Source organism: Pteropus medius, unplaced genomic scaffold (genome assembly GCF_902729225.1).
Source record: "Pteropus medius unplaced genomic scaffold, Ma_sr-lr_union100, whole genome shotgun sequence".
NCBI classification, from domain to species: Eukaryota; Metazoa; Chordata; class Mammalia; order Chiroptera; family Pteropodidae; genus Pteropus; species Pteropus medius.
This window is the reverse complement of record NW_024349800.1, coordinates 28885012-28910457: the sequence shown is the minus strand read 5'-3', so window position 1 is coordinate 28910457 and position 25446 is coordinate 28885012. Positions and strand designations below refer to the sequence as shown.

At 38.3% G+C, this 25446-nt stretch overlaps 1 protein-coding gene across 8 annotated transcripts in view; it reads left to right on the top strand.

Annotated features, from left to right (window-relative positions):
• CCDC85A (coiled-coil domain containing 85A) overlaps positions 1 to 25446 on the top strand; it is a 172004-nt gene that overhangs the window by 7224 nt on the left and 139334 nt on the right. For all 8 annotated transcript variants that reach the window (XR_005658221.1, XM_039887102.1, XM_039887101.1 and 5 more), the window contains exon 2: positions 664 to 1621. Coding sequence is in view for 7 of the 8 variants with exons in the window: in XM_039887102.1 (XP_039743036.1) it covers positions 664 to 1621 (958 nt within the window). In the remaining variant the exon portion in view is untranslated. The remainder of the gene's footprint in view (positions 1 to 663; positions 1622 to 25446) is intronic.

Below are 25446 nucleotides of genomic sequence, written 5' to 3'. Positions count from 1 at the left end.
GGAGAGTGGAGTTTGAATATCACCCAAGCTCAGCATTGCTTGTGTTGTGTGAGAGATGCCTGGGAGATGTGTGGGGGATGTGGTAAGTGGGGATTGGAGGTGCAGGACTGAAATGCCAGGAGAGGGCAGTTGTGCTGTTCCCTCGTGGTGGAACTGAGGCTGCTCATCCCATGTCATGAACCCAAAACCTAGGCGGTGTTTGTTTGTGCTAATGGAAGTTCTGTTGCTTCAGAGCTTTTAAGCATTTCACAAGTCACAAGCAGCCATCTTTCTTCCTTGAATGTGGGACAGGGGAGCCTGTTTTTTAATGATTTCCTGTTAATTAACAGGCTACTCCCTAAATACTGACTGGATGACCTTGGACAAGAGAAGCTTTGTGAAGTCCTGTTTTCTGTAAAAGAACCGTAATAGTCATTATCCTCTTAAGTGTTTTGGTGAACATTAGTTGAAATAATACATGTAAAGCATTAGGTAGGGAGCATAACCAATACCTATTATTTTTATTTTTATGGAAAGCTACAAACCTGAAGCTTCCCCTCACCTCCTTCCCTAACCATTACAGAGAATTCACCAATTCTAGGCTCCCTCACTCCCGGGAAGTCTAAGCTTGATGAACCATGTGTGTTGTGTACCCCTCTTGATTGGCTGTATCTCTTTTTTCAGGATATCAACCAGAAACTCCAGGAGGACAACCAGGAACTGAGAGACCTCTGCTGTTTCCTGGACGACGACCGGCAGAAAGGCAAGAGGGTGTCCCGGGAGTGGCAGAGACTGGGCCGCTTCACGGCTGGGGTAATGCACAAAGAAGTGGCCTTATACCTGCAGAAGCTGAAGGAGCTGGAGGTGAAGCAGGAGGAGGTGGTGAAGGAGAACATGGAGCTCAAAGAGCTCTGCGTGCTGCTGGACGAAGAGAAAGGTGCCGGCTGCGCGGGCAGCCGCTGCTCCATCGACAGCCAGGCCAGCCTGTGCCAGCTCACCGCCTCCACGGCGCCGTACGTGCGGGATGTGGGCGACGGCAGCAGCACCTCCAGCACGGGTAGCACCGACAGCCCCGACCACCACAAGCACCATGCGAGCAGTGTTAGCCCCGAGCACCTGCAGAAGCCCCGGGCAGAGGGCAGCCCGGAGCACGCCAAGCACAGGAGCACCAGCCCAGAGCATCTACAGAAACCCAGGGCCTCCGGCACCCCAGATCACCCCAAAGCACTCAAAGGACCCAGCCCTGAGCACCACAAACCCTTGTGCAAGGGCAGCCCTGAACAGCAAAGGCACCCGCACCCAGGGAGCAGCCCCGAAACACTGCCCAAGCACGTGCTGAGCGGGAGCCCGGAACACTTCCAGAAGCACAGGCCTGGGGGCAGCCCCGAGCACGCCAGGCACAGCGGAGGGAGCCCTGAGCATCTTCAGAAACACGCCCTCGGTGGGAGCCTGGAGCATCTACCCAGAGCAAGGGGCACTAGCCCCGAACACCTCAAACAGCATTTTGGGGGAAGCCCTGATCACAAACACGTGGGCGGAGGAGGCGGAGGCAGCGGCAGTGGCAGCAGAGAGGGTACCCTCCGAAGGCAGGCGCAAGAGGAAGTGTCACCCCATCACCGGAACGTCTACAGTGGCATGAACGGTGGGTCAGTACGTGCTGGGGAACTGCCTTGGCTGGGGCAACTCAATAGAGAGTTCTCAGTGGCGAAGGGAGTTCCAGACATATTAGAAAGTGTAGGCTCTCTGGCTAGGGGGTGGGTTGAGGGAGGAGCAAACATTTGCGCCCAAATCCTGATGTGTGTTTCTTCCCCTCGATCTGTTTTAGTTTATGCAGTTATCGGCAAATAAATTTGGAGAGGATTAGGGATGAGGAATTAGGGATGAGGGGTTAGGAGAGAGGGAGGAACAATAATTCCGTGAGACCCAAAGTGGTCAGGGTGAGATTTGTGGGCATTGTAGGTAAAAACAGAACCAGTCTAAGGTTTCTACCGTTTTGAACTTGAGTATTCTCCTTGTGTGTGCATTTTCCTTCTGGGGCTCATGTGTAGAACAGGTGACCAAAAGGTTTTTGAATCCAGTTAATAGTTTATGTTCAGGAAGAAATGAATAGTTATTATGAAAACAATAACATTGTTAAACAAGAGACATGGTGTCCCGAAACAAGTTTGATGCTGGGTTGTCTGAATGCCTATAAATATGCTTTACTTGACCTTGAAGATTTTTTTTCATGATGTTGGAGGCCTTAGTATGAATCTGTGACTGTACTTTGCATCTAAAATGCATCGAATGATTCCCTTCTCTACTCACTCAAAACCCACCCAACAACCCTCCCACCAAACTTCATGAAACATTCTGAAATGCATGCTCTTTTACATTAAAGGAGGCATCTTTTCTGGTTGCTTGAATGTTCCTCTTTAAAATATACAGATGTGTTTGGACACTTTTTTGGTTTCTAAAACATAATAACATCTGCTGCATTTGCTGAGGTGGCTCTAAACCTGAGCTTTTCAACCTTTTGGAAGAGGTTTAATTTCCTGCATCGTGGTTCTGAAACTATTTTGAACTCCAGATTAAAAAAAAAATCATTTATTTAAAAAGCAAACACAAAACCCCTCACAGTCCTTTTTTGTTACCTATGGTTGAATTGGGACTAAAACGATTGGTTTTATAGACTGGGGTTTTGCATTCAAAATATCTGAGGTTTTTGCTTTATTTAAAAGCTGTTCCAGAGTATATATTTGTGGAGTCAGCTCTGAGCAGTGGTGCTTCCAATTTTAGCAGTGACACAACAGGGTAAATTTTCAATATTGTACTTGGAGATTTACCTGTTGGATTCCATTTCATCCTAATCCTTTTCGTATAGTGCTGAAAATTGACTCCTGAAGCTTGGCTTCTAATGCATCCAATGTTCTTTAAAGTGCAAATGGAACTGGAAAGGATGAGAAAGATAGGAAGCTGCCGCTTTCTTGGTTGTTTGTGTTGGGACGTGAATGCTGGGAGAGGCCAATTCACCCTTTCATTGAGGCCTGCTGGCCGGTGCTTTTACCAGGTTCATTGCACCTTCTCTCAGTCTTTCCAGGAGAGGAAGAGATGCTACCCTGACTGCTGTGGGCAGCTTTGGCTGCTCAGTTCTCAAGGGAGATAAAAGTCAGTTAAAAAGATATTTTGGTTGTGTTACTCTCATGTGATGGGTCACTGCCATGAAGCTTGTCTTCAGGAGGTAATAGGTTAACAGGAAGGCAAAGATAATGACTTTTTTTTTTGATTACTTTTTAATGAGCATGAGAATTATGTGTGCACTGTTTTAAGGAAACTTTGAAAGGTATCTTGAACCAAGGAAAAAAAAGACAGGGACAGGTAGTTTGTTTACAAAATAATTCTCTTCATAAAAGATCTTTTTAAAATAAAGAACTCATTTAATCAAGGCAGGATTTAACTTACAAGAGAAGATTTTAGGTGCAACATTTAAGTAATGCTTGGCATAAAGTAAGGTATGTCTCTAGTTAAGGATGATATGACATTTCTTGGATCCAGACAAACTAGTGGGTAAAGCAGATGTTTTTTTAAAATTTAACAATCTCATTAAAAAATTTGATGTTGTAAGATGTGTTATTTAGAATACCACTCTATTTAATGTTTATGTTTACTCTTCTTATTCTTGAGTGACAAATGTTGACAGTTGATCACCAAAACATATTTGTAGTACATTTGCATTGCATTTTTATTTCAGTAATTAATGGGAAAATGAAGTGCCACAATGAGATGTTTATGAATCATCAGCCGATAAACTTGGGCACTGGTAGCTTGTATTTATCCTGCTGTTACAAATTAATTTTTGATATGAATGGTAAGACATGATCTTTTATATTTGTAAATCCTCATGCTGAATCCTTGGCTTGTAAATGGAGAGGAGCCAGTAGAAAGGTTAATCTCAAATTGCAGATTTGCTGAGTCATTTACAGAGTCATTCTGCTTGGAGTTGGTGTGAGATATGAGTGTTTTGGATGAGTACTTGCATGTATGAACAAAGAGCAGATGAGAGCAAGTGGGAAATGTGTCTGCATTATGGTAAAATGAAACCGAGATGGTGGAATATTGTCCTACTTATAAGGATATCCAAATAAGACACGCATGTACACACTGAGGAAACATCAGTGAAAACAATGACTGTTTTAGTTGACTGTGCCTTGGGCATCTTTAAATCTTTTGCTTTCAATTACAAACTCAGTGGAGAAAGTAGCTGATGAACTTGACCTCCAAGAGTTTTCCTTTGGTTAGAACAGTTGGCTTAATTTTCAACTGGATGCAAAGATGAATTTTAGGTATTTTTCTTCTCTTAAAGATATCTAAGGGTGTATAGCCATTTTAAAATTAGTAGTTGATTAAAAAAACAAGAAAACAAAGACAAAACAAACAGAAAAAAACCTCTAAATTGAACAAAATGATTGTGAATGCATTTACTCTTTAGAAGTTATTATTCAAGTATTTTCAATTTGTAGAGAGTTCCATTTGCAGAGAGGAAGTTGATCCAACACTTATCACATCTAGACATTAAGGCATTTGTATGTTCGTTCAAGTTACTTGCTGTATTCCAGATTTGTAAATTAAGTAATTGAATAGCCACTTTTAGCTATAAATGTACAAAAATGATAGCTTCCTTGATTTGGGGGTTTCATTTACCTGATTCCATTGAAATCCAAGGGTGGACTGAATTTTTTTAGGTGAAAATGAGACCAAGGGGTTTTTGCTTCCAGATATCAGCTGGCAGCTCTTTGCTTTTTAAAAGATAACTTTTTAGCCCAGGTCATGGATGTCATTTGTCTAGCAATAATAGCTCTATTTTATTATTAACTTTCCAGACAAAGATGAGTCTGATCATCAGGCCCTTACGGATAGTCCACTCATGGGACATTATGAATCTCTTGAAAAAAATAATAAAAATAGTTTTATTTTAATTCTAGAGGGGCATATTTCTGGCTATCAGCATCTGAGAAGAAATAAATAGAAGAAGAAACATTACTCCTTATTTTATTATCTTCCTTCTTCTAAAAACATTGCTTAATTATACTTCATTTGACATTTTAGAGCATGTTCCCGTGAACAATAGCTTCATGCCCTCCTTCAGCATCACCCTAGCCAATGAGAATACACATGAGAAAATTATTCACTTGTGTTAGACAAGGTCCATTTAGAATTACATTTGGCCTTGCCAGATGGAGTGTCAGGGTTGTAAGTCTTCCTCCTGAAAGCTTCTTACTGCTTTTTTTCTTCTTTTGTGAGAGAATCTCACAAAAGAATATACAAAGAGCGGGCTGTTTCTCCCACCAGCTTTTTCTCTAGATCAGGATTTCTCAGCAGCAGCACTATTTAAATTTGGGACCACATAATTCTTTGTTGTGAGGGGGTTGTCTTGTGTGTTTTAGAAGGTTTAGTAGCATCCTGGGCTCTACCCATGAGCTACCCCCAGTTGTAACTGATGAAAAATGTCTCCAGACCCTGCCAAATATTCCCAGGGTGTTCAAAAAACACTGCTTAGAGCAGTGTTTTTCAATCTGGCTGCAGGTTAAAATCCCTGTGGTAGCTTTGAAAAAGTATCTGGGCCCCATGCTCAGATGCCAATTGGATTGGTCTGGCACTGCGCCTAAGCACGTTGCAAAAAGAACTCAGGTGATTCTAATGAGCAGACCCCGTGGAAACCCATTGCCCTAGGGTGAGTGGTTGATATATAAAGATGGGTTGGGGTGAGGGAAGCTCTCAAACACCCAAGCTTCCTGGGAAGAAGAAAGTTAGCTTTTTCTTTTGCTGCACTCCAGGACTGAGAAGGACTGATGCCAGTGGGTACTGTAAAATTTCAGTACAGTAATTTGGTAGCCTTATATCCACTTTGATAGGACCTAAATTTAAGATGTTTTGAAAAATAATTAATGTACAATACTTGTGTGTGCAAATCGCATTTATCATAAGAATACATTTTTATTTGACATGAAAGACTTAATATTAAGAATATTTTGCAATTTCTTAAACTATATCTGAGAGGCAAAGTATTATTGGAAAACCTAGATGGCTTAGAAGGTATTTTCTAGTAGAACGTAAGGTTTTCAACTCCAACTGGCAGCAATAGCAAAACTATAAACATTCTTTGATCTAGGGGATCCTTTTCATCTTTCTCCATAGAGGTTTTTCTATATATATAACCTATATGTTATACTCGTGTACATATACATTTTAATAACTTTAATATTGCACCTGAACAATGCCAAACATTAAGTTGACTGACTCTGTTAAACAAACGTTAAGATGTTTCCAGTCACATAAGCCAGTTGCTGCTGTGAAGTCAATTAAGAATCCCTTTCAGCTGATTATGGTTGTCATTTAGCCCCTTTGAAATCAATTAAATGTTTGTATTTTTGGATTCATTGCAACTTTCCAGAAGATATAATAGAAAGAATATGATTATGAATTAGCGATACACTTGTTTTTTTAACTGAAATAATTTAGAATGAAGCATGGAGAAGTGAAAGTTATGGAGAGTATTCCTTTTCTTCAGATAATTTCACAAGTGTCAAATGAGTACAGATACAGAGATTTGCTATAAGGCTATACATTTACTCATAGTAATGATAGATTATTCTGGATGCCTTGGTGTAGGGATTCGGTGAAGTTCCATTGATCAGAAATAAGGAAGTGAAGCCAAACTTTGCCAAAGTGGTTTTTTTTTTTTTTCAAAATAAGGTTTACTTATGTAGCACTATTGGGCCAGTGTATGCTTGATAAAAGTTTCTAGACTGAAATTTATGACTTTAGGCTCTAAAATGTCTCAGATTTTAGTTACTCCTAATGCTTAGAGACCCCTGGGACCCCTATGCTAGCTAGAACTGTGACTCTCTACATTAAATGACCCCAGGTGACTTATTTTATATCCACTTTTAGAATAATAGATTTTCAGTCGCTTCAAGTACTAGCATGTTAGCAGTATTCCTTGCTGCCCTCAGCTGGCTCCACTTTAACTCATTTTCTCATTGTTTCTAAATTCTTTTCTGCTGTTGCTAATGGCTGGTCATTCTTTGGGAAAGTGAATAACGACATTGAATAGAACTGTGTTTAAGAGTTAATGGCCTTGAAGTGTCCTTCTATGAATAAAGTGCATGAACTTTGGTATGTGGTCCATGTGCCACGTGTCTAAATATTTTGGCTTGTTAAAGTTTATTTTTATTTTTTGGGTCTTGACTATACTTAAGAGAATTGAGGTATTTCTATAAGAATTCAAAAATACTTGCTGTTGGGTACTTTGTCACAACCAATTTTCCCTTAATAATACTTTAATACATAATATTTAGCATTATGTACATGTGAAAAAATTATTTTGAATTTGATTCTGGGAAATATTAAGAATAGTTTCAAGCTCGAAATGGAATGATTTTCAAGAATTGTAGGAAATTTCAAATTCAGTATCAAGAATAGACTGTGGTACATGTGAGAATACAGATATGAAATCTCAGCTCTAATTTCTAAGGGTCTCTAATGTGCAAGAGTGAGGTTCAGATTACTGTTGCTCCTGACAGAAATTGCCTCTTTTTCAGGGCGCCATTCAAGAGTTTCCAAAAGGAGTGGCTGCTCTTCCTGAGATAGGATCCTTAAGACACAGAGAGAGAGGCAGAGGAGATGTTTAGAAAGGGAAAATGGCAGAGGAACCGCAGGTTGCATTAATGTCCTTATAAAGACAATACTGGTTTGTCCTCCCTATGCTAAAAGGCAACGCCTGGGTTATTCACACATGGTTGAATCATTTACAGTTTTCATGTAACAAAGAGTTATGTATTACAGAGCTTCTGTACTTGAATCATTATGGAAAGAGTGTACAACTAGTCTGGGTACCTGGTCTTGGCCCTGGATTGAAACTAGACATACATTCAATTAGCAGATAAAAACTTCAGGAGCAATACTTAATAGTTTTTCTTTTTTGTAGCTGCAGTTATTTAGGCCTTCTGTAGGCTTTTCTATGAATCAGAATATGTTAGGGACAAAGGTCGAGTTTGGTGATTGCCCAAAAATGATATTTCAAGTCATGTTCTCCCTTCACACACAGTACTTAGTGTTCTTGTATGTACATTTAATAGAACATTAAATGCATTGAATTTGAAGATATCGAATCACTTTTTAAGATATCGAATCACTTTCGTTTTCAGTTGTATAAAGGAACGTGAATCCTTACATTTTAAAATCTTGCAAACAAAATATTTGTAGCACCATTTGTGCCTGCTGCTATGGTTGAGGGATAGAATGTTTTGGTTAACTTTTGATGACCAAGAAATCAAAGATGGTCTCTGATACTTCTCAAGGGAGTTGGCTTTTCTGGTCAGGTATATTTATCGTTGCTTTAAACTCAATTTTGTCTTCTAGCCTGGATGATAAAGGAAACTGAAAGGTCGTCTTGTTTTCTAATTGAGAGGTTTTTCTGGATTTCAGGGGAAATCCCTGATCTGAGATATGTGTAGCTAAAGCTTCCTGAGTGTCCATAATTATTATCTGATTAAAAAATGATGGGAAACATGAATTGCATTTGGGGCATGGTGTGTGTTTTCTTATCAGTAGAAAAACAATTAGCGGTGAATATGTACATATATACACGTATACATGCATATGTGTATATATATACACATATATATTTTCAGTTAATTGAGAATGGGTTTTAATGGTAAAGAACGGAAAGAAATTAGGACACTTGTTATATATTTAGTTCAGGAAGTCACAGAATCATAGTGACTTTAATCTGTAAAGTACTTTACATTTTATCCAGTTCAATTTTCCCATTTTCTGAATGAGAAAATTGATTTCTAAAGAAGTTTAGTGAATTTCCTAAGGCCAATGCCCAGTTAGTAGAGGACTCCCAGGGTATGGAATCAGTTTTATAAGGAAGACATTTAATCTTCTAGACCTCAAGGCCACTTGAAGTAAGGGTAATGTTAATAAAGACCCTAAATGGAATAGGGAACCATTCTTCCCCCTTTTATGTTAGAAATTCCAGAGAACCTGAGGCCTGCAATGATGCAAGATAAGAGGAACGTCAGTAGACTCTGGCTTAGATAGAAGACCTGGTGATTTAGGAGGTGAGCTCGCATCTGTTGCCTGGGAACCTCTGATGGGGTGCACAGTTCACAGCTGATGGACAGCTACTGCACTACATTCTAGTGGGAGTGTTCTCACTCCTGGCCCGAGGCCAGCAACCTTACTATCCGTTTTCCTGCCACACAGACTCTCCCCACTCCAAGGCCACATTCCTTCTAGAGGAACATTCTGTGAAGATGGACTGACCTTGGTCCTGTCCTCACACATCCACTTGTATTCACAGCAAAAATGCTGTGTCGTGGGGAGTGTCAGCTTCTGGACTACGAGAAACAGAAGGGAAAGAGACCCAGGAGCAAAGGGATGGGCCAGATGGCAACACCAACTGCTCTCAAGGAGTTGCGTTTTCTAATAACTCAGCTTACTGCAAACAAAACTAATTAAGCCCGTTATTCTGATTTATGCTACTATAGGCAGAAGTAGAGTATACTTACAGTACACTTTTGATGGCATTTGAAAGGTCAGAATATCTGAGTTGCAGATTTCTGTTCAAAGCTGCCTGGTCTGTTGAATCACTCTTGAGCATTCAAATTAACCATGCTCATTAATTCAGCATCTCTTCTATTTCCCTAGATAGCAAGTGTCAATTCACCATTCACCTAAACAAAATAATAAGACCCTGGAAAGCAAATCATTAGGCATATCTGCAGATGATGAATTAGACACAAGTAACAGGAAAGTGAGCTAAGAGTCAACTTAGAGTGAGAAAGAGAACGAAAATAGACAGGCGGCGTGAGGGGGACAATGCCATGAAGATTTTCAAAGGATCCGTCTGACGTGTTCATTGTTAATGGGCACCTGTCTTATGCTGATTGGCAGGACAGGCCCCTTCGTTGTTAAAGGGATCCGCCAGAAGTGCCCTGGCTATGGAACCAGGGAAGGGAACTGGCTGAATTTCGCTGCTTGTTTTACATATGCGGATATTTTAGTAGAGAGCACATTTACAATTAGGATCAATTAGAGGTCTAGAAACAAATGTTATCCAGGTGGTTTGCCATGAATAGTTGCCTCACTATAGTGACTTTCATGAGAAATGGTTTGGAATTAAGTTTCTCAAAATTTGTGGAAGAACAAACTTGAAAATTGCTTATTTTTAGTGTCCTTTTAGCACTTAAAATGAGAGACCAATTCTTCAGTTCTTCTTACCCTAACACTACATGTCACTTGGTTTTCACCTTTAATTTCTTTGGCTTTTTCCCGTTGCAATCTAAAACTTGTCCACTTTGGGGTTTATTGACCTACCACATAAATCTATCTTTGATGGAAACATTCTTGCCAGAGTCTATACAGCCAGCTATACAATAGGTATTAATTTTAAAAAGAGCTAGCCTGCTGCTATTAGACCTAATCATAAAGCATATCTAGTTATTTTTATATTCGTAGGTACCTGTGGAATTTCATACACATATTAAAGTAATATATAGTTAGCTATCCTTAAATTAGTATATGGCATCAAAATTTTATGGCTATAAAGCAATGAAATAATTTTATAAACCTTCAGCCAAAATCCATTTTAATTGTAAATAAGCGATGTATATTTAAAGTGTATCTTAAAATATTTAAAAATGATTTAAATTTTTCATGGAGTCGAATAGTGTGATGCATTAACATTTTAATTTTTTTAATTTATTGGGGTAACTGGTTAATAACATCATAAATTTCAGGTGTACTCTTTCTAACAACATCTCTATTGTCTGTTGTGTGCTCACCACCCGCAGTCTAGTCACCTTCCATCACCATGTGTTTGACCCTCTTTACCTTCTTTGTCTTCCCTAACCCCTTCTATGGTAACCACTATTCTGTCTATATCTGAGTTTGTTCGTTTTGTTTGTAGCTTTTTTACATCCAATATGTGAGTGAAATTATATGATTCTTGTCCTCTTCTGTATGACTTAGCATAATATTCTAAAGATCAACCCATGTTCTTGCAAATGGCAATGTTTCATTTTTTTTATGGCTGAGTAGTATTCCACTGTAGTATTCCACTACATCTTCTTTACCTAGTCATCTGTCAAAGGACACTTGGGTTGTTTCCATGTCTTGACTATTGTATATAATGCTGCAATGACCATAAGGGTACATTTATGAATAACAGTTTTCAGATTTTGGGGTAGGTACCCAGAAATGAGATTGCTGGGTCATATGGTAGCTCTATTGTTAATTTTTTTGAGGAACCTCCATACTGTTTTCCATAGTGGCTGCAACAATTTACATTCCCATCAGCAGTGTGTGAGGGTTCTCTTTTCTCCATATCCTCAACATGTATTTCTTGTCTTACTGATAATAGCCATTCTAATGGGCATGAGGTGATATCTCATTGTGGGTTCGATTTGCATTTCCCTTATAGCTAGTGACATTGAACACTTTTTCATGTATCTGTTGGCCATTTGTATGTCTGCCTTGGAAAAAATGTCTATTCAGTTCCTTTGCCCATATTTAAATCAGATTGTTTGTTGACGTTGTTATTGAATTATATGAGTTCTTTATATATTTTGGATATTAGCCCCTAATTAGAGGTATCATTTGCAAATATCTTCTTCCATTCGATTGGCTGCCTTTTTGTTTTGTTGATGGATTCTTTGCTGTGTAGAAGCTTTTTAGTTTGATGTAGTCAATTTATTTTTGCTTTTATTTCCCTTGCCTTTGGGGTCAAGTTTGCATTAACTTCTTAAAAGGCATTATGGTGCACTGCCCAGCTGGAGATTTGGATATAGAATTGGCTTTGCCTCTTTCCTGCTGTGTGACCTTTAGCATACCACCAGCTCTGTGGGCAAGATAATGTGTCTTCCAAGGCCCCTCAAGTAAGGGGCTTGGAATAGAGATCTTCTAAGTCAGTAGTCCCCAAATTTGGATTTTACAGATATATAAAACCTGAGAATAAACCTGGAATTGCTAACTTTTTATCTCTGTTAGATATGGATAGAGAAATAGTAAAAACAATCTTTATCTACTAACACCATTTCACAAAATATCATTTGAACATTTAAAAACAGAAAAATATATGTTCGGTAAAGGGCAGTCTTTCTCCATAAAAAAAACCCAGCTGACAACATATTAATATATCTCCATTTAATATTTTTTGGAATAACAATAACCCAGAGTTCAGATTCAAGAATGCAATACAGAATGCATTTCTAGTGTCCAACATGTTTTGGGAACTAATTTTTATTCCACTCATTGTAGAAAATCTGGTTTCACATAGGATTGTACGTTGATAAACAATCAGCAATGTTAACTCAGTTTCACTTTGGCAGAGGCTGGGCAAACTGATGGAAGCCAGGGATCACAGCTCATGTACAGCTACCAGCTTCTTACTCCTTCCCTTAGCAGGACAGGAAAAAAGGTGATTTATCAGCTTTGGGGGTCTGACTGGCTTAGACTGGGGGCTCATCTTGCTTGCCACCCACCCAACTTCCTCCAGAGGTTGTGCAGCTGGGCCTGGGCTCCTGACAGGGAGCAGTGGAGATGTTATCCAAGAGGGATTCTGTGCTTAGGTGGAAAGTTCAGTGTGCACGACTCAACATGAGAACCATTGGACTGAATCCCCTCTCTTCACCACTGTGCCTGGTAGGGATGTGTCAGGGTTGCTGCAATTCTAGCAGTGTCAGAATGGACCCAACCCCTTTTGAAGCGGCCACAGTGATGAGTCTGAACACTTCATGGGAGACCAAAAAGCTAAAGAGGCTCTAATGGAGGTGACTTGGGGTTTGTAGAGTTCTAAAGTCAGTCTGATGTTAGGTTTCTTCTGCTTGGGCAGGTCTCAGGGCAGCCTGCAAATGGGCTAGCTTTGTGTGAAACATACATTCTGTGTCTAGACTCTATTTTCCCACATTGTTTAGATTCTATTTTCCCACTCTGGAAAATCAAGATGGAGGATTTCACTTCTACTCTACTGTAGACTGGGTATCCTCAAGTCTTTTTTCCATCTTTGCACTACGTAAGAGTGTGGCTATCAACTAAAGTTTAGAAGAGAGTAAGCCAATGACAGGGTAGTGCCACCAGGCTCTTCATGTGCTTTTGTTATGTCCCATCTAACCAGATTTTGGTGATCTTTTCCTGGAACCTTTGGGCATAAAATAAGACATTCTCTTCTTTCTTTGGCAGTTAGATCCTACTTACAGCTGGGTGTTTGAACTAGTTTGGAGTAATGCTCTTCAGTGAAATTGGGAGGGTAACATTAAGTGAAGGGAAGGGCAAAATCTATAGCAATTCCATTGTAAATCATTGCCTTGACTCATCAGGCAGCCATGCATTCTAAACAATGTCAGGGATAATAGAGATTTATTACAACAAATTAAAAGCTAATCAGAGTGTGTTCTGAGATAAACAGCATAGTAAAACAAACATAAACGTCAGTAAGGGGAAGCATGAGCTAGTAGAAGATTCAAGGGTGTGTGTAAAGGGTAGAAAACAAAATTCTGCTTATATTTCCCTTCGTATAAATTTCTGCACTGTTCCATGTGTAGATGAGAGATTGAAAATAATACATATATAGATACACACTCATTCAGATGTTTATCATGTATTCTATATGGGTGCAGCTTGGTGATAGACACTATACGAAACAGAGCAGAAGAGTGAGTCACAAGCCCTTTGTACTAGGAGTTTGTGGTCTTACATGTCCATGGAAGGAGATAAATAACTGAAGATGTACAATTAAGAACCAAATGGACAGAGTGAACTTTTGGTGCCATGGGCATCTGTGGGCCTGGGCATCTGTGGGCCTGGGAGATGGAGTCACAGGATGCGCTGTCAGGGATGGCCCCTCGAAGGAGGTGTGTTGTGAGGTCGAGTCCTGGGAGTTTGGATGGCCTGGCAAGAGGGGTGAGGATGATGAGAGATGGCCTAGAGGTGGAAATGAGCAAATGGTGTTAAAGGAATGATGAGGACATGAGAAGATCTGAGGTCTTCGTTAGGTCCTGGCAGACGATTTTGGAAAGGGATTAGAGGCTTGCTTCCATAGAGTGTGAAGCGCCATCATGGCAAAATTAGTTTTTCATATGGGGAAGAATGTAAACTGTTTTCCATTCTTTAGACCTTGTGATTAAACCAAGTGGACCAGGAAAGCTAGCTCCTTAGCATTGGTGGGGAGGGGGCGCGGTGGGGAATCTTTTGCTGGGATTTTATAACTTCAATTAATTCTAATTGTTTTTCATTCCTTTTCTTAAGGCTTCCTGAACTAAGAGGTTTTACAGTGATCAGGGCTTGAAGGCTTTATGTACTCAAATTTATGTCATTTAATCATCTATTATTTTTCTACCAAAGGTTATACTGAATTACTGTTCTTTAGTGGGGAAGTTTTACAATGAAGGTCATCAGTTAAGACAATCCATCTTCTGACTAATATCTTCTGAGTCAATAACGAAGATGTTATAAGGTTTTAGGGAAAATATGGCCTAGTTGCCCAGGAAGTAGATATATACTACTAAGTGAAAATCAATGAACTAATTCTATTAAAACAATAAAAGGAGAAAAGTAATCTTGGAACTTGTTGACTCTGGTTGGTTTCGTGTAGTAAAATCAACCGAATTTAGCCTTTACATTTCATTCATTTTGATGTTTTTCCATTTTAGTTTGACCTCCTTTTAGTCTGTGCTGTTGCATATTAAGTCTCAGTTGGTTTTCAAACTGTGCTCCATTGAACCCTAGCGGGTCTGCGCAGACTCCTTGGGAGGAGGTGGGGGTGTGAAGGGGGGAAGTAGGTTCTGCCACTCCTTGCACTGCAACCCTTCAGGTACCCTTCAACTGGGCAGCTCTATATTCAACTGATTTGTTCACACTTCTGCTTCAGATTTTATTTGAACAAAAGTGACTTTAGGGAGTTTGAAAACCTCTGGTCTTACCCAGAGACACCAAAAGAAGCAGATATTTTGGAAATATGAGCTGGATTTCTGGACCAGTATATGGATGGTCCCAATAACACCATTTCTTGATTCTTCTTGTCATCAAGCATGTGTGCTTGGTCTCAGCTGTAATGATAGGCATGTTATGCAAACATACAATTAAGTTAATTTATAGGCATGGGAATTTTATTTTTCAGAGGTAGACATTTAAGTTGGTGCATCTTTGAAAACTTTCACCTTCAGTTTCTCCTACTTAGTTTCCACCATCTGTTCTTGATTTTATGATACCTTTTGGGGCTGGAGAGGAAATAAAATATAAATTCTTTAAAGGAAACTAACCTTTTGCTAACCTCTACCTAATAGCTGCTTAGGTGCTAGCGGTAATTTTTAATGGTTTTTATAGAAAGTAACAGACTTTTCTAGAGAAATATAACTTAAATGTTTATCTTTGAATCTGCCAACCCATAGCTCTTTCCTGTTTGAACCTTTTCTTTTCGTTACTGTGGAACTGTCTAGGCAGAATTTGTGTTTCAGTAGCTTAATTAGATAAATATGGTCTTTACTGTGACATCAGTGGGTTGCCATTCCAAAAGGGTGAGTTCAAGTTTTAGATTTCTTTAATTGACTGTCCGAGTTGTTATATTTAAAACTTTAAGAGCAAAGTTTTAATAGTATTCAGGATACTAAACTTTTAGCTCAGAAAAAACTAAGCTAAATTGTTAATTTTATTTATAAAATGAAGTTTTGTTTTAGGTCTTTTTCTCACACAAACACATACTCTTATAGAGTCACAAACATGCCTAATCTTTTACCAATACTAACTTTAACTTATTGAAGATTTAGTTTCACTGTAGCAGAGTATTTTGAAACAGTGGTATGTGTTAACAGCTACACAAGATCCTTTCTTTCCTGAAGTCATGGCCTCTGGAATCCTGGGTTAATGTAAATCAGGAAAAGCCTGGTTTGACAAGAGGAAGCTAAGAATTTATTGGGCACATGGTGAACCACTTGCCATGGGGTCAAACAGTTGTCTTGAGCCCAGCTTGACTCTGAGAAACCTTTATAGGCTTCAAAATGATATTTTCAAGCTTCCACCTCATTGTCCTCCTTCAAGCTCACCCAGTACATACAATAGGAGGAAGGTGAGAGAGAAACGAACATTAGAATTGGAGGCCTTGGCCTTTAGTCTTAGGATATTCCCTCCCATTTTCTTGTAAACTACTGACACTTCATAGTCTGCAGTATTCACTCATAAATATTGAAGAAACCAGAATTTCTTTTGGTACCTCATATGAAAAATCCCCCATTTATCCAGACAGGAGGCAGCAGGCATTCTCTACCTGTCTCAAGGACTATCTTATGCACACAAGCCCGGGGTCTGTAACTCAGGTGGAAAGGGAAGGAAGGAATCTCTTGGCTGTGGTGTCACCATCTGACCATTCTGAACCATCTTTCTCTAAGGTCTCCTGAGCAGATCACAGAACGGTGGCAGATTTGAATTTGCTGAGTTCTTATCCAACTCATCTTTAATATTCAGTCTTGATGTGATAATTTATATCTTGCTTACTTCTACAGATGGCTGTGGTACAGTGATTCCACAGAAAGTAAATAGAATGCTAATTTGTTGAGTGCAACCTATTTGAAAGTAAACATTCTTATGAAGCCTCATGTGACTTTTTTCTCTGTTCCTTACAAAGAAAATTTATATGAGCAGACAAACAAAACTCTAGTCACTTACAAGAAGATTAATTTAGGCCTGGGTGATATTTGGTAAAAATTACGGGTATGCAAATAAGAATGTTTTTTTTTTCTTTCAGAACTAAATGTTGACTTGTATACAAAACTCCCTACTTAAAGGTTTAAATAAGAATGGCTTTTTTGGTTGGTTGGTTAATGCTTTTATTTTTGGCAAAGGTTTTATTATACAGCGTGTTATAATGAACTAGGTGTGCTGGTTGTCTCCAGATATAGAAACTTAGGAGAATTTGGCATTTCTGTTTTAGAGACTTAATTTATGTTAGTTTAAGATCTAAGTGAACCTAGATTAGGTTGTGTTTTTTTTTTCACGTATGTGAGGATGTCAAACTATACTGTAAAGGAAGATCAGACAAATCTGTTGAGATGGTTATTTATCCATCTGCCCATTTATGCATCTATCTTTTATTAATCTATTATATACTAGGCTGTGTGGTTACCTTTTGTTCCACAATAAAGTTCCTGCTCTACTTTATAGGTTATGGATCCCAGACATACCATTCGAGCTCATATTTGTGACTTCTAAACTTACTGGCTCTTGGCTTCTATTGTCACTGCCATGGCTTTGAGGTGTTAGGATATGGACCTTAAAATCCATTGGAGATTTAAAACTAAAGCAAATCGTAGAGTGTTTTTAGGGATGTTTCTTGAGACTTTCTTAGCCTTAACTAGAGCTGGCTCTTGTCTAATATGGTCTAAGAAAAAGCAACAACAAAAGCTGGTGTGGTGCAGATCGGCGACTGTAAAGTGGTCTGGACCACTGAATGTGGGTTCTTTGAAATTGGTTGTCGTCAAAGGCACATCTTTGCCTTCAAGGAATGTATATACCACAAGAGGAGTTGGATACCGGTAGTCTAAAGGCCAAATCCAGTCGCAATTATGGTTTTTTTTTTTTTTTTTTGGTGTGCATGTGTCCTAACAATTGGAAGGTCACATACAAATCTAAGTTTCTGGCTTCTATTGATAAATGGGAGTCTTCTGACACTGGCCCTGAATCCCCATGTTGTAACAGTCTGTGGGACTGTGCAGTGGCAGCCTCTTTAGTGAAGGAGTTTTATTTTTTTATTGTGTCACAAACTGTGTTGGCACTTAATTTTGGAAAACAACAACCCTTTGATTACGCTCATGGATTCTGTGAGTCAGGAATTTGGACAAGACATAGTGGGAATGATTTGTTTTCACTCCACAGTGTCTGAGGCCTTAATTGGTGAGACTTAAATTCTGTGGGCTGGAATCATCTGGAGATGTCATTATTCACATATTACGTGCCTGAGCTGGGATGGCTTGGGGCTCCTTGGGCATACCCTGAGTCTATATGCAGCTTTCACTCTCTCCATGTGGTCTTTCTATGTGTCTTCTGCAACATGATGGCCTCAGGATAGTCAGGCTTCCTATATGACAGCTCAGAGATCTAAGAGCAAATATTTCAGTAGAAGGCAAAAGCCTTCTAAGATGTTAAAGAACAAAATTCAACTGAGTAGATCTGGAGATCTAATTGACTTTATTAAGAGGTTCATGAATCAGGGAAATATCCCTTCTAAGAGCACTTCCAGGGATTGTACAAAATGGAAGGTTTTTACAGGAAGAAGGGTGAAGCAAGGGTACTATTAACAGAATAAAAGATATGGTTATTTGTAGACTGGGATATCTTTTAGAGGCAAGGGAATGGCAGATTCCCTCAGCTTCCTCTGAGTTGGAGAGGGGCAACACGATCAGATTAGCTTACCTGTGCTTGACCAGAAAATTGCAGACTTGTTGATTAAGGTTACATATCTAGGAGAGGCTGAAACTGCAATTAGATCGGGTATTAAATCTAGGTTTAGTATCTTGGACTTTTAGCACTAGTGACATCATTTTTTTAAAAATTAAGTTTATTGGGGTATTAACATTGGTTAATACAATTATATAGTTTTCAAGTGTACATTATAATTTGACATCTGCGTATTCTATTGTGTGTTTACCACCTAAAGTCCAGTTTCCTTCAGCTACCATATATTTGATCCCCTTTACAAACTTCACTCTCCCCCACTCCCCTATATATGACCCCCTTTACCCTGTCTACCTTCATATCCCCTTATCCTCTGGTAACCACTAGTCTATAGTCCATGTCCATGAGTCTCTTTGTCCTGCTCATTTGTTGCTTTTAGGTTTATATCCCACATATAAGTGATATCATGTGATTTTCAACTTTTTTTGTCTGACTTATTTCGTTTAGCATGATTATCTTGAGTTCCTTCCATGTTGTTGCAAATGGCAGTATTTCATCTCTTATGGCTGAGTAATATTCCATTGTATATATGTACCACAGCTTCTTTAGCCAGTCTATCATAGGACACTTTAGTTGCTTCCATGGCCTGGCTACTGTGAATAATGCAGCTATGAACATTGGTGTGCAAATATCTTTATAGATATGGGTTTTCAAGTCTTTGGGGTATATACCCAGTTGAGGCATTGCCGGATCATATGGTAGATCAATTCTTAGTTTTTTGAGGAACCTCCATACTGTTTTCCATAGTGGTTGTACCAATTTCCAGTCCCACCAACAGTGTATGAGGGTTAGTGACACCATTTTGGGCTTGTGGTTTTCTATATAATAAGGACCAATCCTTGGAGGTTGTACCTTGTCTCTTTTCTAGTACTCTATTGATTGAAGCAGTCTGAAGCCCATCAAAATGCAAAGAGAAGCACCATAGACCCTCAACTCTCCATGGGCTAAGCGTTAGGGAATTTACAAGTATGTTTTAAAACACCAAAGGGGACAAATATATTTCCATCTGTTGTAGTCTGCACTATCCCCTATTATGTTACATCTAGGCTAATTAACTGATTTTATGATCTAAGGCATTAGAGTTGGGGATTGCTGTTCTTCCTTGGTATTTCTAAGTTTAGATGAATCCTAAATTCTAGTTGGAGTTTATCTTTTGTCAACATTTATAATGATAAATCTATTTCCTTTGGGGAAAAGAGTGGAAGGCAATGTGGACTCACACTTCGAACTCTTTTTGGGAATCTGTGTATGATTTTTGGCTGGGTGAAATAATCCACCAAGGTATGATTCATGGCTCATGTTGGCCATGTTTTGTATTTGCACTTGTAGAAATGTTACCTTGTTCATGTATTTATTTCCTTATTTCTTATTCTTGGGTTTGTGCAGTCCCTCCTACATTTCCTCATCCTGGGGAATATGGGCCAAGTTATTTGTTTATTTACAAAATCCCGTGGGTGTTATCCCTAAATAAAGAAATCTTTTTAAGTGGTGTTAAATTACTAGGAATGTTAGAAATAAAGCAGCCATAGTTTAAAAATGCAATTAAAAAAAAGTATCTAAAACTGATATTATTATCTTCCTTTTTCATTTGCACCAAACTCTCTTCTTCTAGTGAAGGGATCACAGTTGCCTGGTCGGAATATTGGGTGTTATCCACTCTTTTCTTGCCCATCAACAAATTTGGCTATTCTCCTAAATATTCCTTCTATTTGTCCCCACTGTCACTTCCTTAGCTCAGATCCTCATAGTTGGGACTTCTGGCAGTAGGCTGCCTACTTGGATGTTCCCTTGACTTCTAATATCTCTGCATTCCAAAATGTCTTCCATCAGATCACGTATAATTCTCTGCTAACAAGCTATTCCCCAGATAAACCTGAATCTCCTTTTGTAAATGGCGCAGCCAGTCCCGCAGGATCTGGACCCAGCTGTGCTCTTAGACCTCGTACCCGAATTGTTCCTGTTCCCTCCAGTATGGTCACGCCCTCTGTTGCTCTGGTCTTGGCTGGCTTCCGCATGCTGGCCCTGTATATCTGGCCACATCCTACACTGGAAACCTTTGTTGGTGTTCTGTCTTCCCATTCTGTGCCAAGATGCCTCATCTTTGGGTTTCTGTAACATCCTAAAGTATTTATCCAGTATAATTACTTACTACCTGTCTTCTCAATTCTAATTCAGGTTTCTTAAGGGTAGAAACCATCATTTGTCTCTATATATCAATGTCTGGCATGAGTAGTGATTCCATTCCAAAATTATTCTTGCAGAACGACAGTGTTCAAAGGTTACTTGTGATGGATTAGAGAATACTATTCCAGATTGGTGTTTGATGGGGGGAGGCGTTATTCTCTGTGCTCTTCACATTGAAAGGGAAAATATATATTTGGGAGGAGAACAATGAAAAATCTTTTTCTAAAATTTGTGTATACTGATATGTTTGTGTATATTACTAAAGTAGAAAGTGTTAAATCTAGCCCTCCCAGGTAAATGTTAAGGAAACCTCCCTTTGTGTATACCTTTACTTGTGACCCATTTCTTAGTTCCTCAATGAGCAGCCCAAATTTTCACAAATTGTCAGCAGCATCTGGTATATCGGATGGATCACGAGCTTGGAACCAAGCACACTCTGTGCAAATTCTGGTTCTAGTTTCCTCTGAAGCTGCATGTCCTTGGGAACAGCTCACATCACTTCTCAGAGCTCCACCTTATTTATAGAATGTATATAGCAGATAATAGTGACAGGTGATAAATATTAGATCCCTTCCTTCCTCTAGAAGAGGAATAATAGTGCACCTAATTTTATATTTGGCAATTGGATAGCCATCGCCTTCATCTCTTAGCTCCTTATTTTGTCATTTTAATCTCAGCAATTTAGAAGCTAGTAAACCTCATATTGGAAGCTAATTGTCATTGTGCATAAAGAGGATATAACCTCATAGAATCAAAGGAATGAGAGGTGAAGAGCTCTTAACTGATGCTGTTAGGGCTCTACACTTTTTTCAGCTGTCAGCTTCAAATAAGTCACTGTAGTCACTGTTGTTTATAAAAGAATAAATAAGCACTTAAATGTGCTTTGGGTATATACAGAATTTCAGTTTTAAGCTCACTGCTTATTCCTGGGCCCCTGTTGTTGCCTGGTATTCAGATATTAACCAATATGTCACATTACCTACCTTTTATTCTCACTTTGTAGATACAAGCTTGGGATGGCTTGGGTGGCAAGGTAGTAGTACGGTAGCAATTGGGATCCACGGTCTTGTTTGTGAAGAGTTTAGGTTTGGCTGTCATTGGCAGCAGGTACGTTGTGTTGCCAAGAGCTGTAGCTACAGTTACCTATGTGTCAAACAAAAGGAGTTCTTCTAGGGATTGCCTTTTGCCAGGAGGTTGGAGGAAAAGGGGAGACAGATGATTTTTATTTGAATACTCACAGTCTAGGATCTAGGCCAAACAGGGATTGAGCTGCCTCTTAAAATTTTTATTATTCACTCTAAGAACCTCTTGAAAAGAGACTAATGCACTTTTAATGTCTGGATATTAAAGAGTATTTATTTCAAGTATAAAAAAGTTGCTGTTGAAGTGATTTTTCTTTCTCCCTAGAAGGAACAAAGTCTAATTGAGAATAGAACAACCAAAAATAGTCTCGTAAATGTGACCTGATCATAGATGGCTCAGTGTGGGTAGAGCAACCCTTAATAGTGGATTGGAACTTTGGGGGCGAGGCTCCACAGTCAGCAGTGGGATATGACAGGTAGAAGGCTAAGATGCAGCACCACATGTGTCCAATAAAGCTGGAAAGTCATTGAGGACTGGGCTTGACTGATAGTAGGTGGTGATCTTGAACACTCTACTAAGATAAGACTACACAGTTAAGCACAATCTTCTAGGGAAAAAGTATGACATGTAAAGAGTTAGGGTTCTGGGGCCAGACAGAATTTGGAGTCTTGACTTTTCCACTTTCTACATATATAGCCTTTAACAAGCTATGTAACTTATTTGGGACTCAGTTTCTCATTATAGAAAGAAGATGGTAAAAATTTCTACCTTTTACAGAGATTTTGTGAATATGAAGAGAGCCAATGTGTATAAAGCACAAAGATATCTGTCCATAGTAAGTGCTGCATAAATGTCTAAGATGAATCTTTAGGATTTTGCATCAATTGCCACACTCCTTGGAAACTTTAGGTGAAGAGCAGTGGTAACAAAGGTGAAGGTCTTTACCTGGGTGCTAATTACCCAGTGGGTGAGTTTTCTTTCATCTTACAAAATTCCTGCATTTCCTAGATAGATACTGGTATCCAAGTTGAGCTGAAGATGGTACAATTAAAGAAAATAAAAAAGGTAAAAGAAGAGCATATGTAAATAAATCATAGTTAACGGTTCAGTTGATTTACTGGTCAAACACAGACCTGAATTCAGACTCAGGTAGTTTGAGCCTAGAGTCTGGACTTTCAACCTCATCAAAGTAAAAAGTGATGTGTCCCTTCCCACCTCTTAAAAATAATGACTTTATTATTTTTGTAAAAAGGGCTCATGACTAGAGCCTAATAAAAATTTTAAGCAACACAGAAAGTTAAAATAAAGCAAAAAAAAAAAAAAAAAAAAAAGAAAAAGCCAAAATTGTATCATCTAGAAATAAACACCATTTATATTTGTGAACCTTCTGCACATCTCCCCATGCATAATACAGATGAAAGCTAGACAGATAGAAACTGTTCTACAAACTAAGATAAATATATCCGCCCCCCTGCCCCACTTTTAAGGATTGCTGTGGAGAAATATAAGGCTAATCTGACTTTTTCCTCCCCACGAATGTGACTTAATTTTTCTGTCTAGAAAAATTTCCAGTAAACTTCCCTCGTGTGTATCTGGATGTCGATGCTTCAGAATTGTTTTTCCTGGGATGGAGTAGGCCCTATTAATGTAGTCACTTTTTAATTTCAGGAAATTATTTTCTATTCCCTTTAAAATATTTAACATTCTTATTGTAACATAACATAGAGAAAATGGAAAACCAAATTGTGCGATTCTAAGAATTGTTTATAAACAAATTCCCAAATAAGCACCACCTGGCTGAAGACACAAATCATAACTGCCATCCCCAAACTCTATGTAATTTCTTCCCAATCAAACGTCTTCTTTCCTTGGGGGGTATCTCTATCCTGACTTTGACAGTCAGCATCTCCTTGCTTTTCTTTATAGTTTTACCACTAACATTCATTTCCTAAAATGATATAGTTTAGTTTACTTGAACTCCTACTCTATGTAGTCTCTAATTACAAGTGATGTCGAATATCTTTTAAGTGTTTAATTGTCACTTGTATGTCTTCTTTGATGAGATGTCTGTTCAGATCTTTCACCCATCTTGAAATTGGGTAATCTTGAATTTTGTTGAATTTTTGAGTTTTTTGTGTATTTTGGTTACAAGTCCTTTATCAAATTCATGTTTCGAAAATATTTTCTCCCAGTTTGTAGCTTGTCTTTTCATTCTCTTAACAGTGTCTTTTGGAGAGCAGAATGTTTTAGATATAATAATTCTAACTTACTAGTTTTTTCTTTCATAGATCACACTTTTGGTATATATAAAAATTCATAGTTAAATCCAAGGTTACTTAGATTTTTTTCCTATGTTATCTTCTATGAGTTTTTTGCTTTTATGTTTGACATTTCAGTCTATGATACATTTTGAGTTAATTTTTGTGAAAGGCAAAGCTCAGTGTCTATGTTAAATTTTTTTTTTTTTTTTTTTTGCATAGGGACAAAACTATTTGTTGAAAGCACCATTCTTTATTTAATTACCTTTGCTTCTTTGTCAAAGATCAGTTGTCTATTTACATGGATCTATTTCTGATCTCTATTCTATTCCATTAATGTATGTGTTTGTTCTTTTGCTAATTTTGTGCTATTTGCTTACTGTGGCTTTATAATTATAGAAATTGGGTTGTATGAGTCCTTAAAATTTGTTCTTCAGAATTATGCTGGCTATTCTGGGTCTTTAACTTTTTATATAAACTTTAGGATCAGTTTGTTGATATCTACAAAATAGTTTTCTGGGATTTTGATTGGTATTCCATTGAATCTATAGACCAGGTTGAGAAGACTTGATGTCTTAATACTAAATCTTCCAGTCCATGAACACAGAATCTCTCCATTTATTATAAAAGATATTTTTTTAAATTTCAAATTCCAATCGTTCACTTCTGGGATATAGGAAAGTAGTAGACTTTTATGTATTAATCCTATAGCCTTTGTTGTACTGACTTACTAGTTCCAGGACATGTGTTTTTTTTTTTCTTTCCCCATCCCTTTAGGCATTTTCTATATAGACAGTCATGTCACCTGCAAGCAAAGATAGTGTTATTTCTTCCTTTCGAAATTGTATACTTTTTATTTCCTTATTGCTCTAGCTAGACCTTATGGTATAATGTTGACTAGTAATAGTGAGAGAGGACATCCTTGTTCTGAATCTTAGGGGCGAAGGAGCCAATATGATGTTAACTATATGCTTTTTGTAAATGTTCTTTATCAACTTGAGGAAGTTCCACTCGATTCCTAGTTTAGTAAGAATTTTTAAAAAATAGGTATTTTTTTGTTGAATGCTTTTTCTATATTGATATGATCTTATGATTTTTTTCTTTAGTATGGTTTTTGAACTTGCTCACTTTAAAAAAAATTCAATCTTATGTTTGAAGATTCTTCAATCTGGTGCAGGTGGTTGTGCTTTGTACCATTTTATAGCTGTATAGCAGGAGTTGGTAAACTCTGGCCTGCAGGCCATGTCTATCATGCAGCCTGTTTTTATGACTCGCAAGCTGAGAATGTTTTTTCATATTTTTAAATGATTGAAAAGATCTAAGGAAAAATACTTTGTGATGTAAAAATTATGATATTCAGATTTTATTGTCCATAAATAACATTTAATTGGAACACAGCCACACTCATTTATGCAGTGTTTATGACTGCTTTTGTAGTTCCATGGCAGAGACG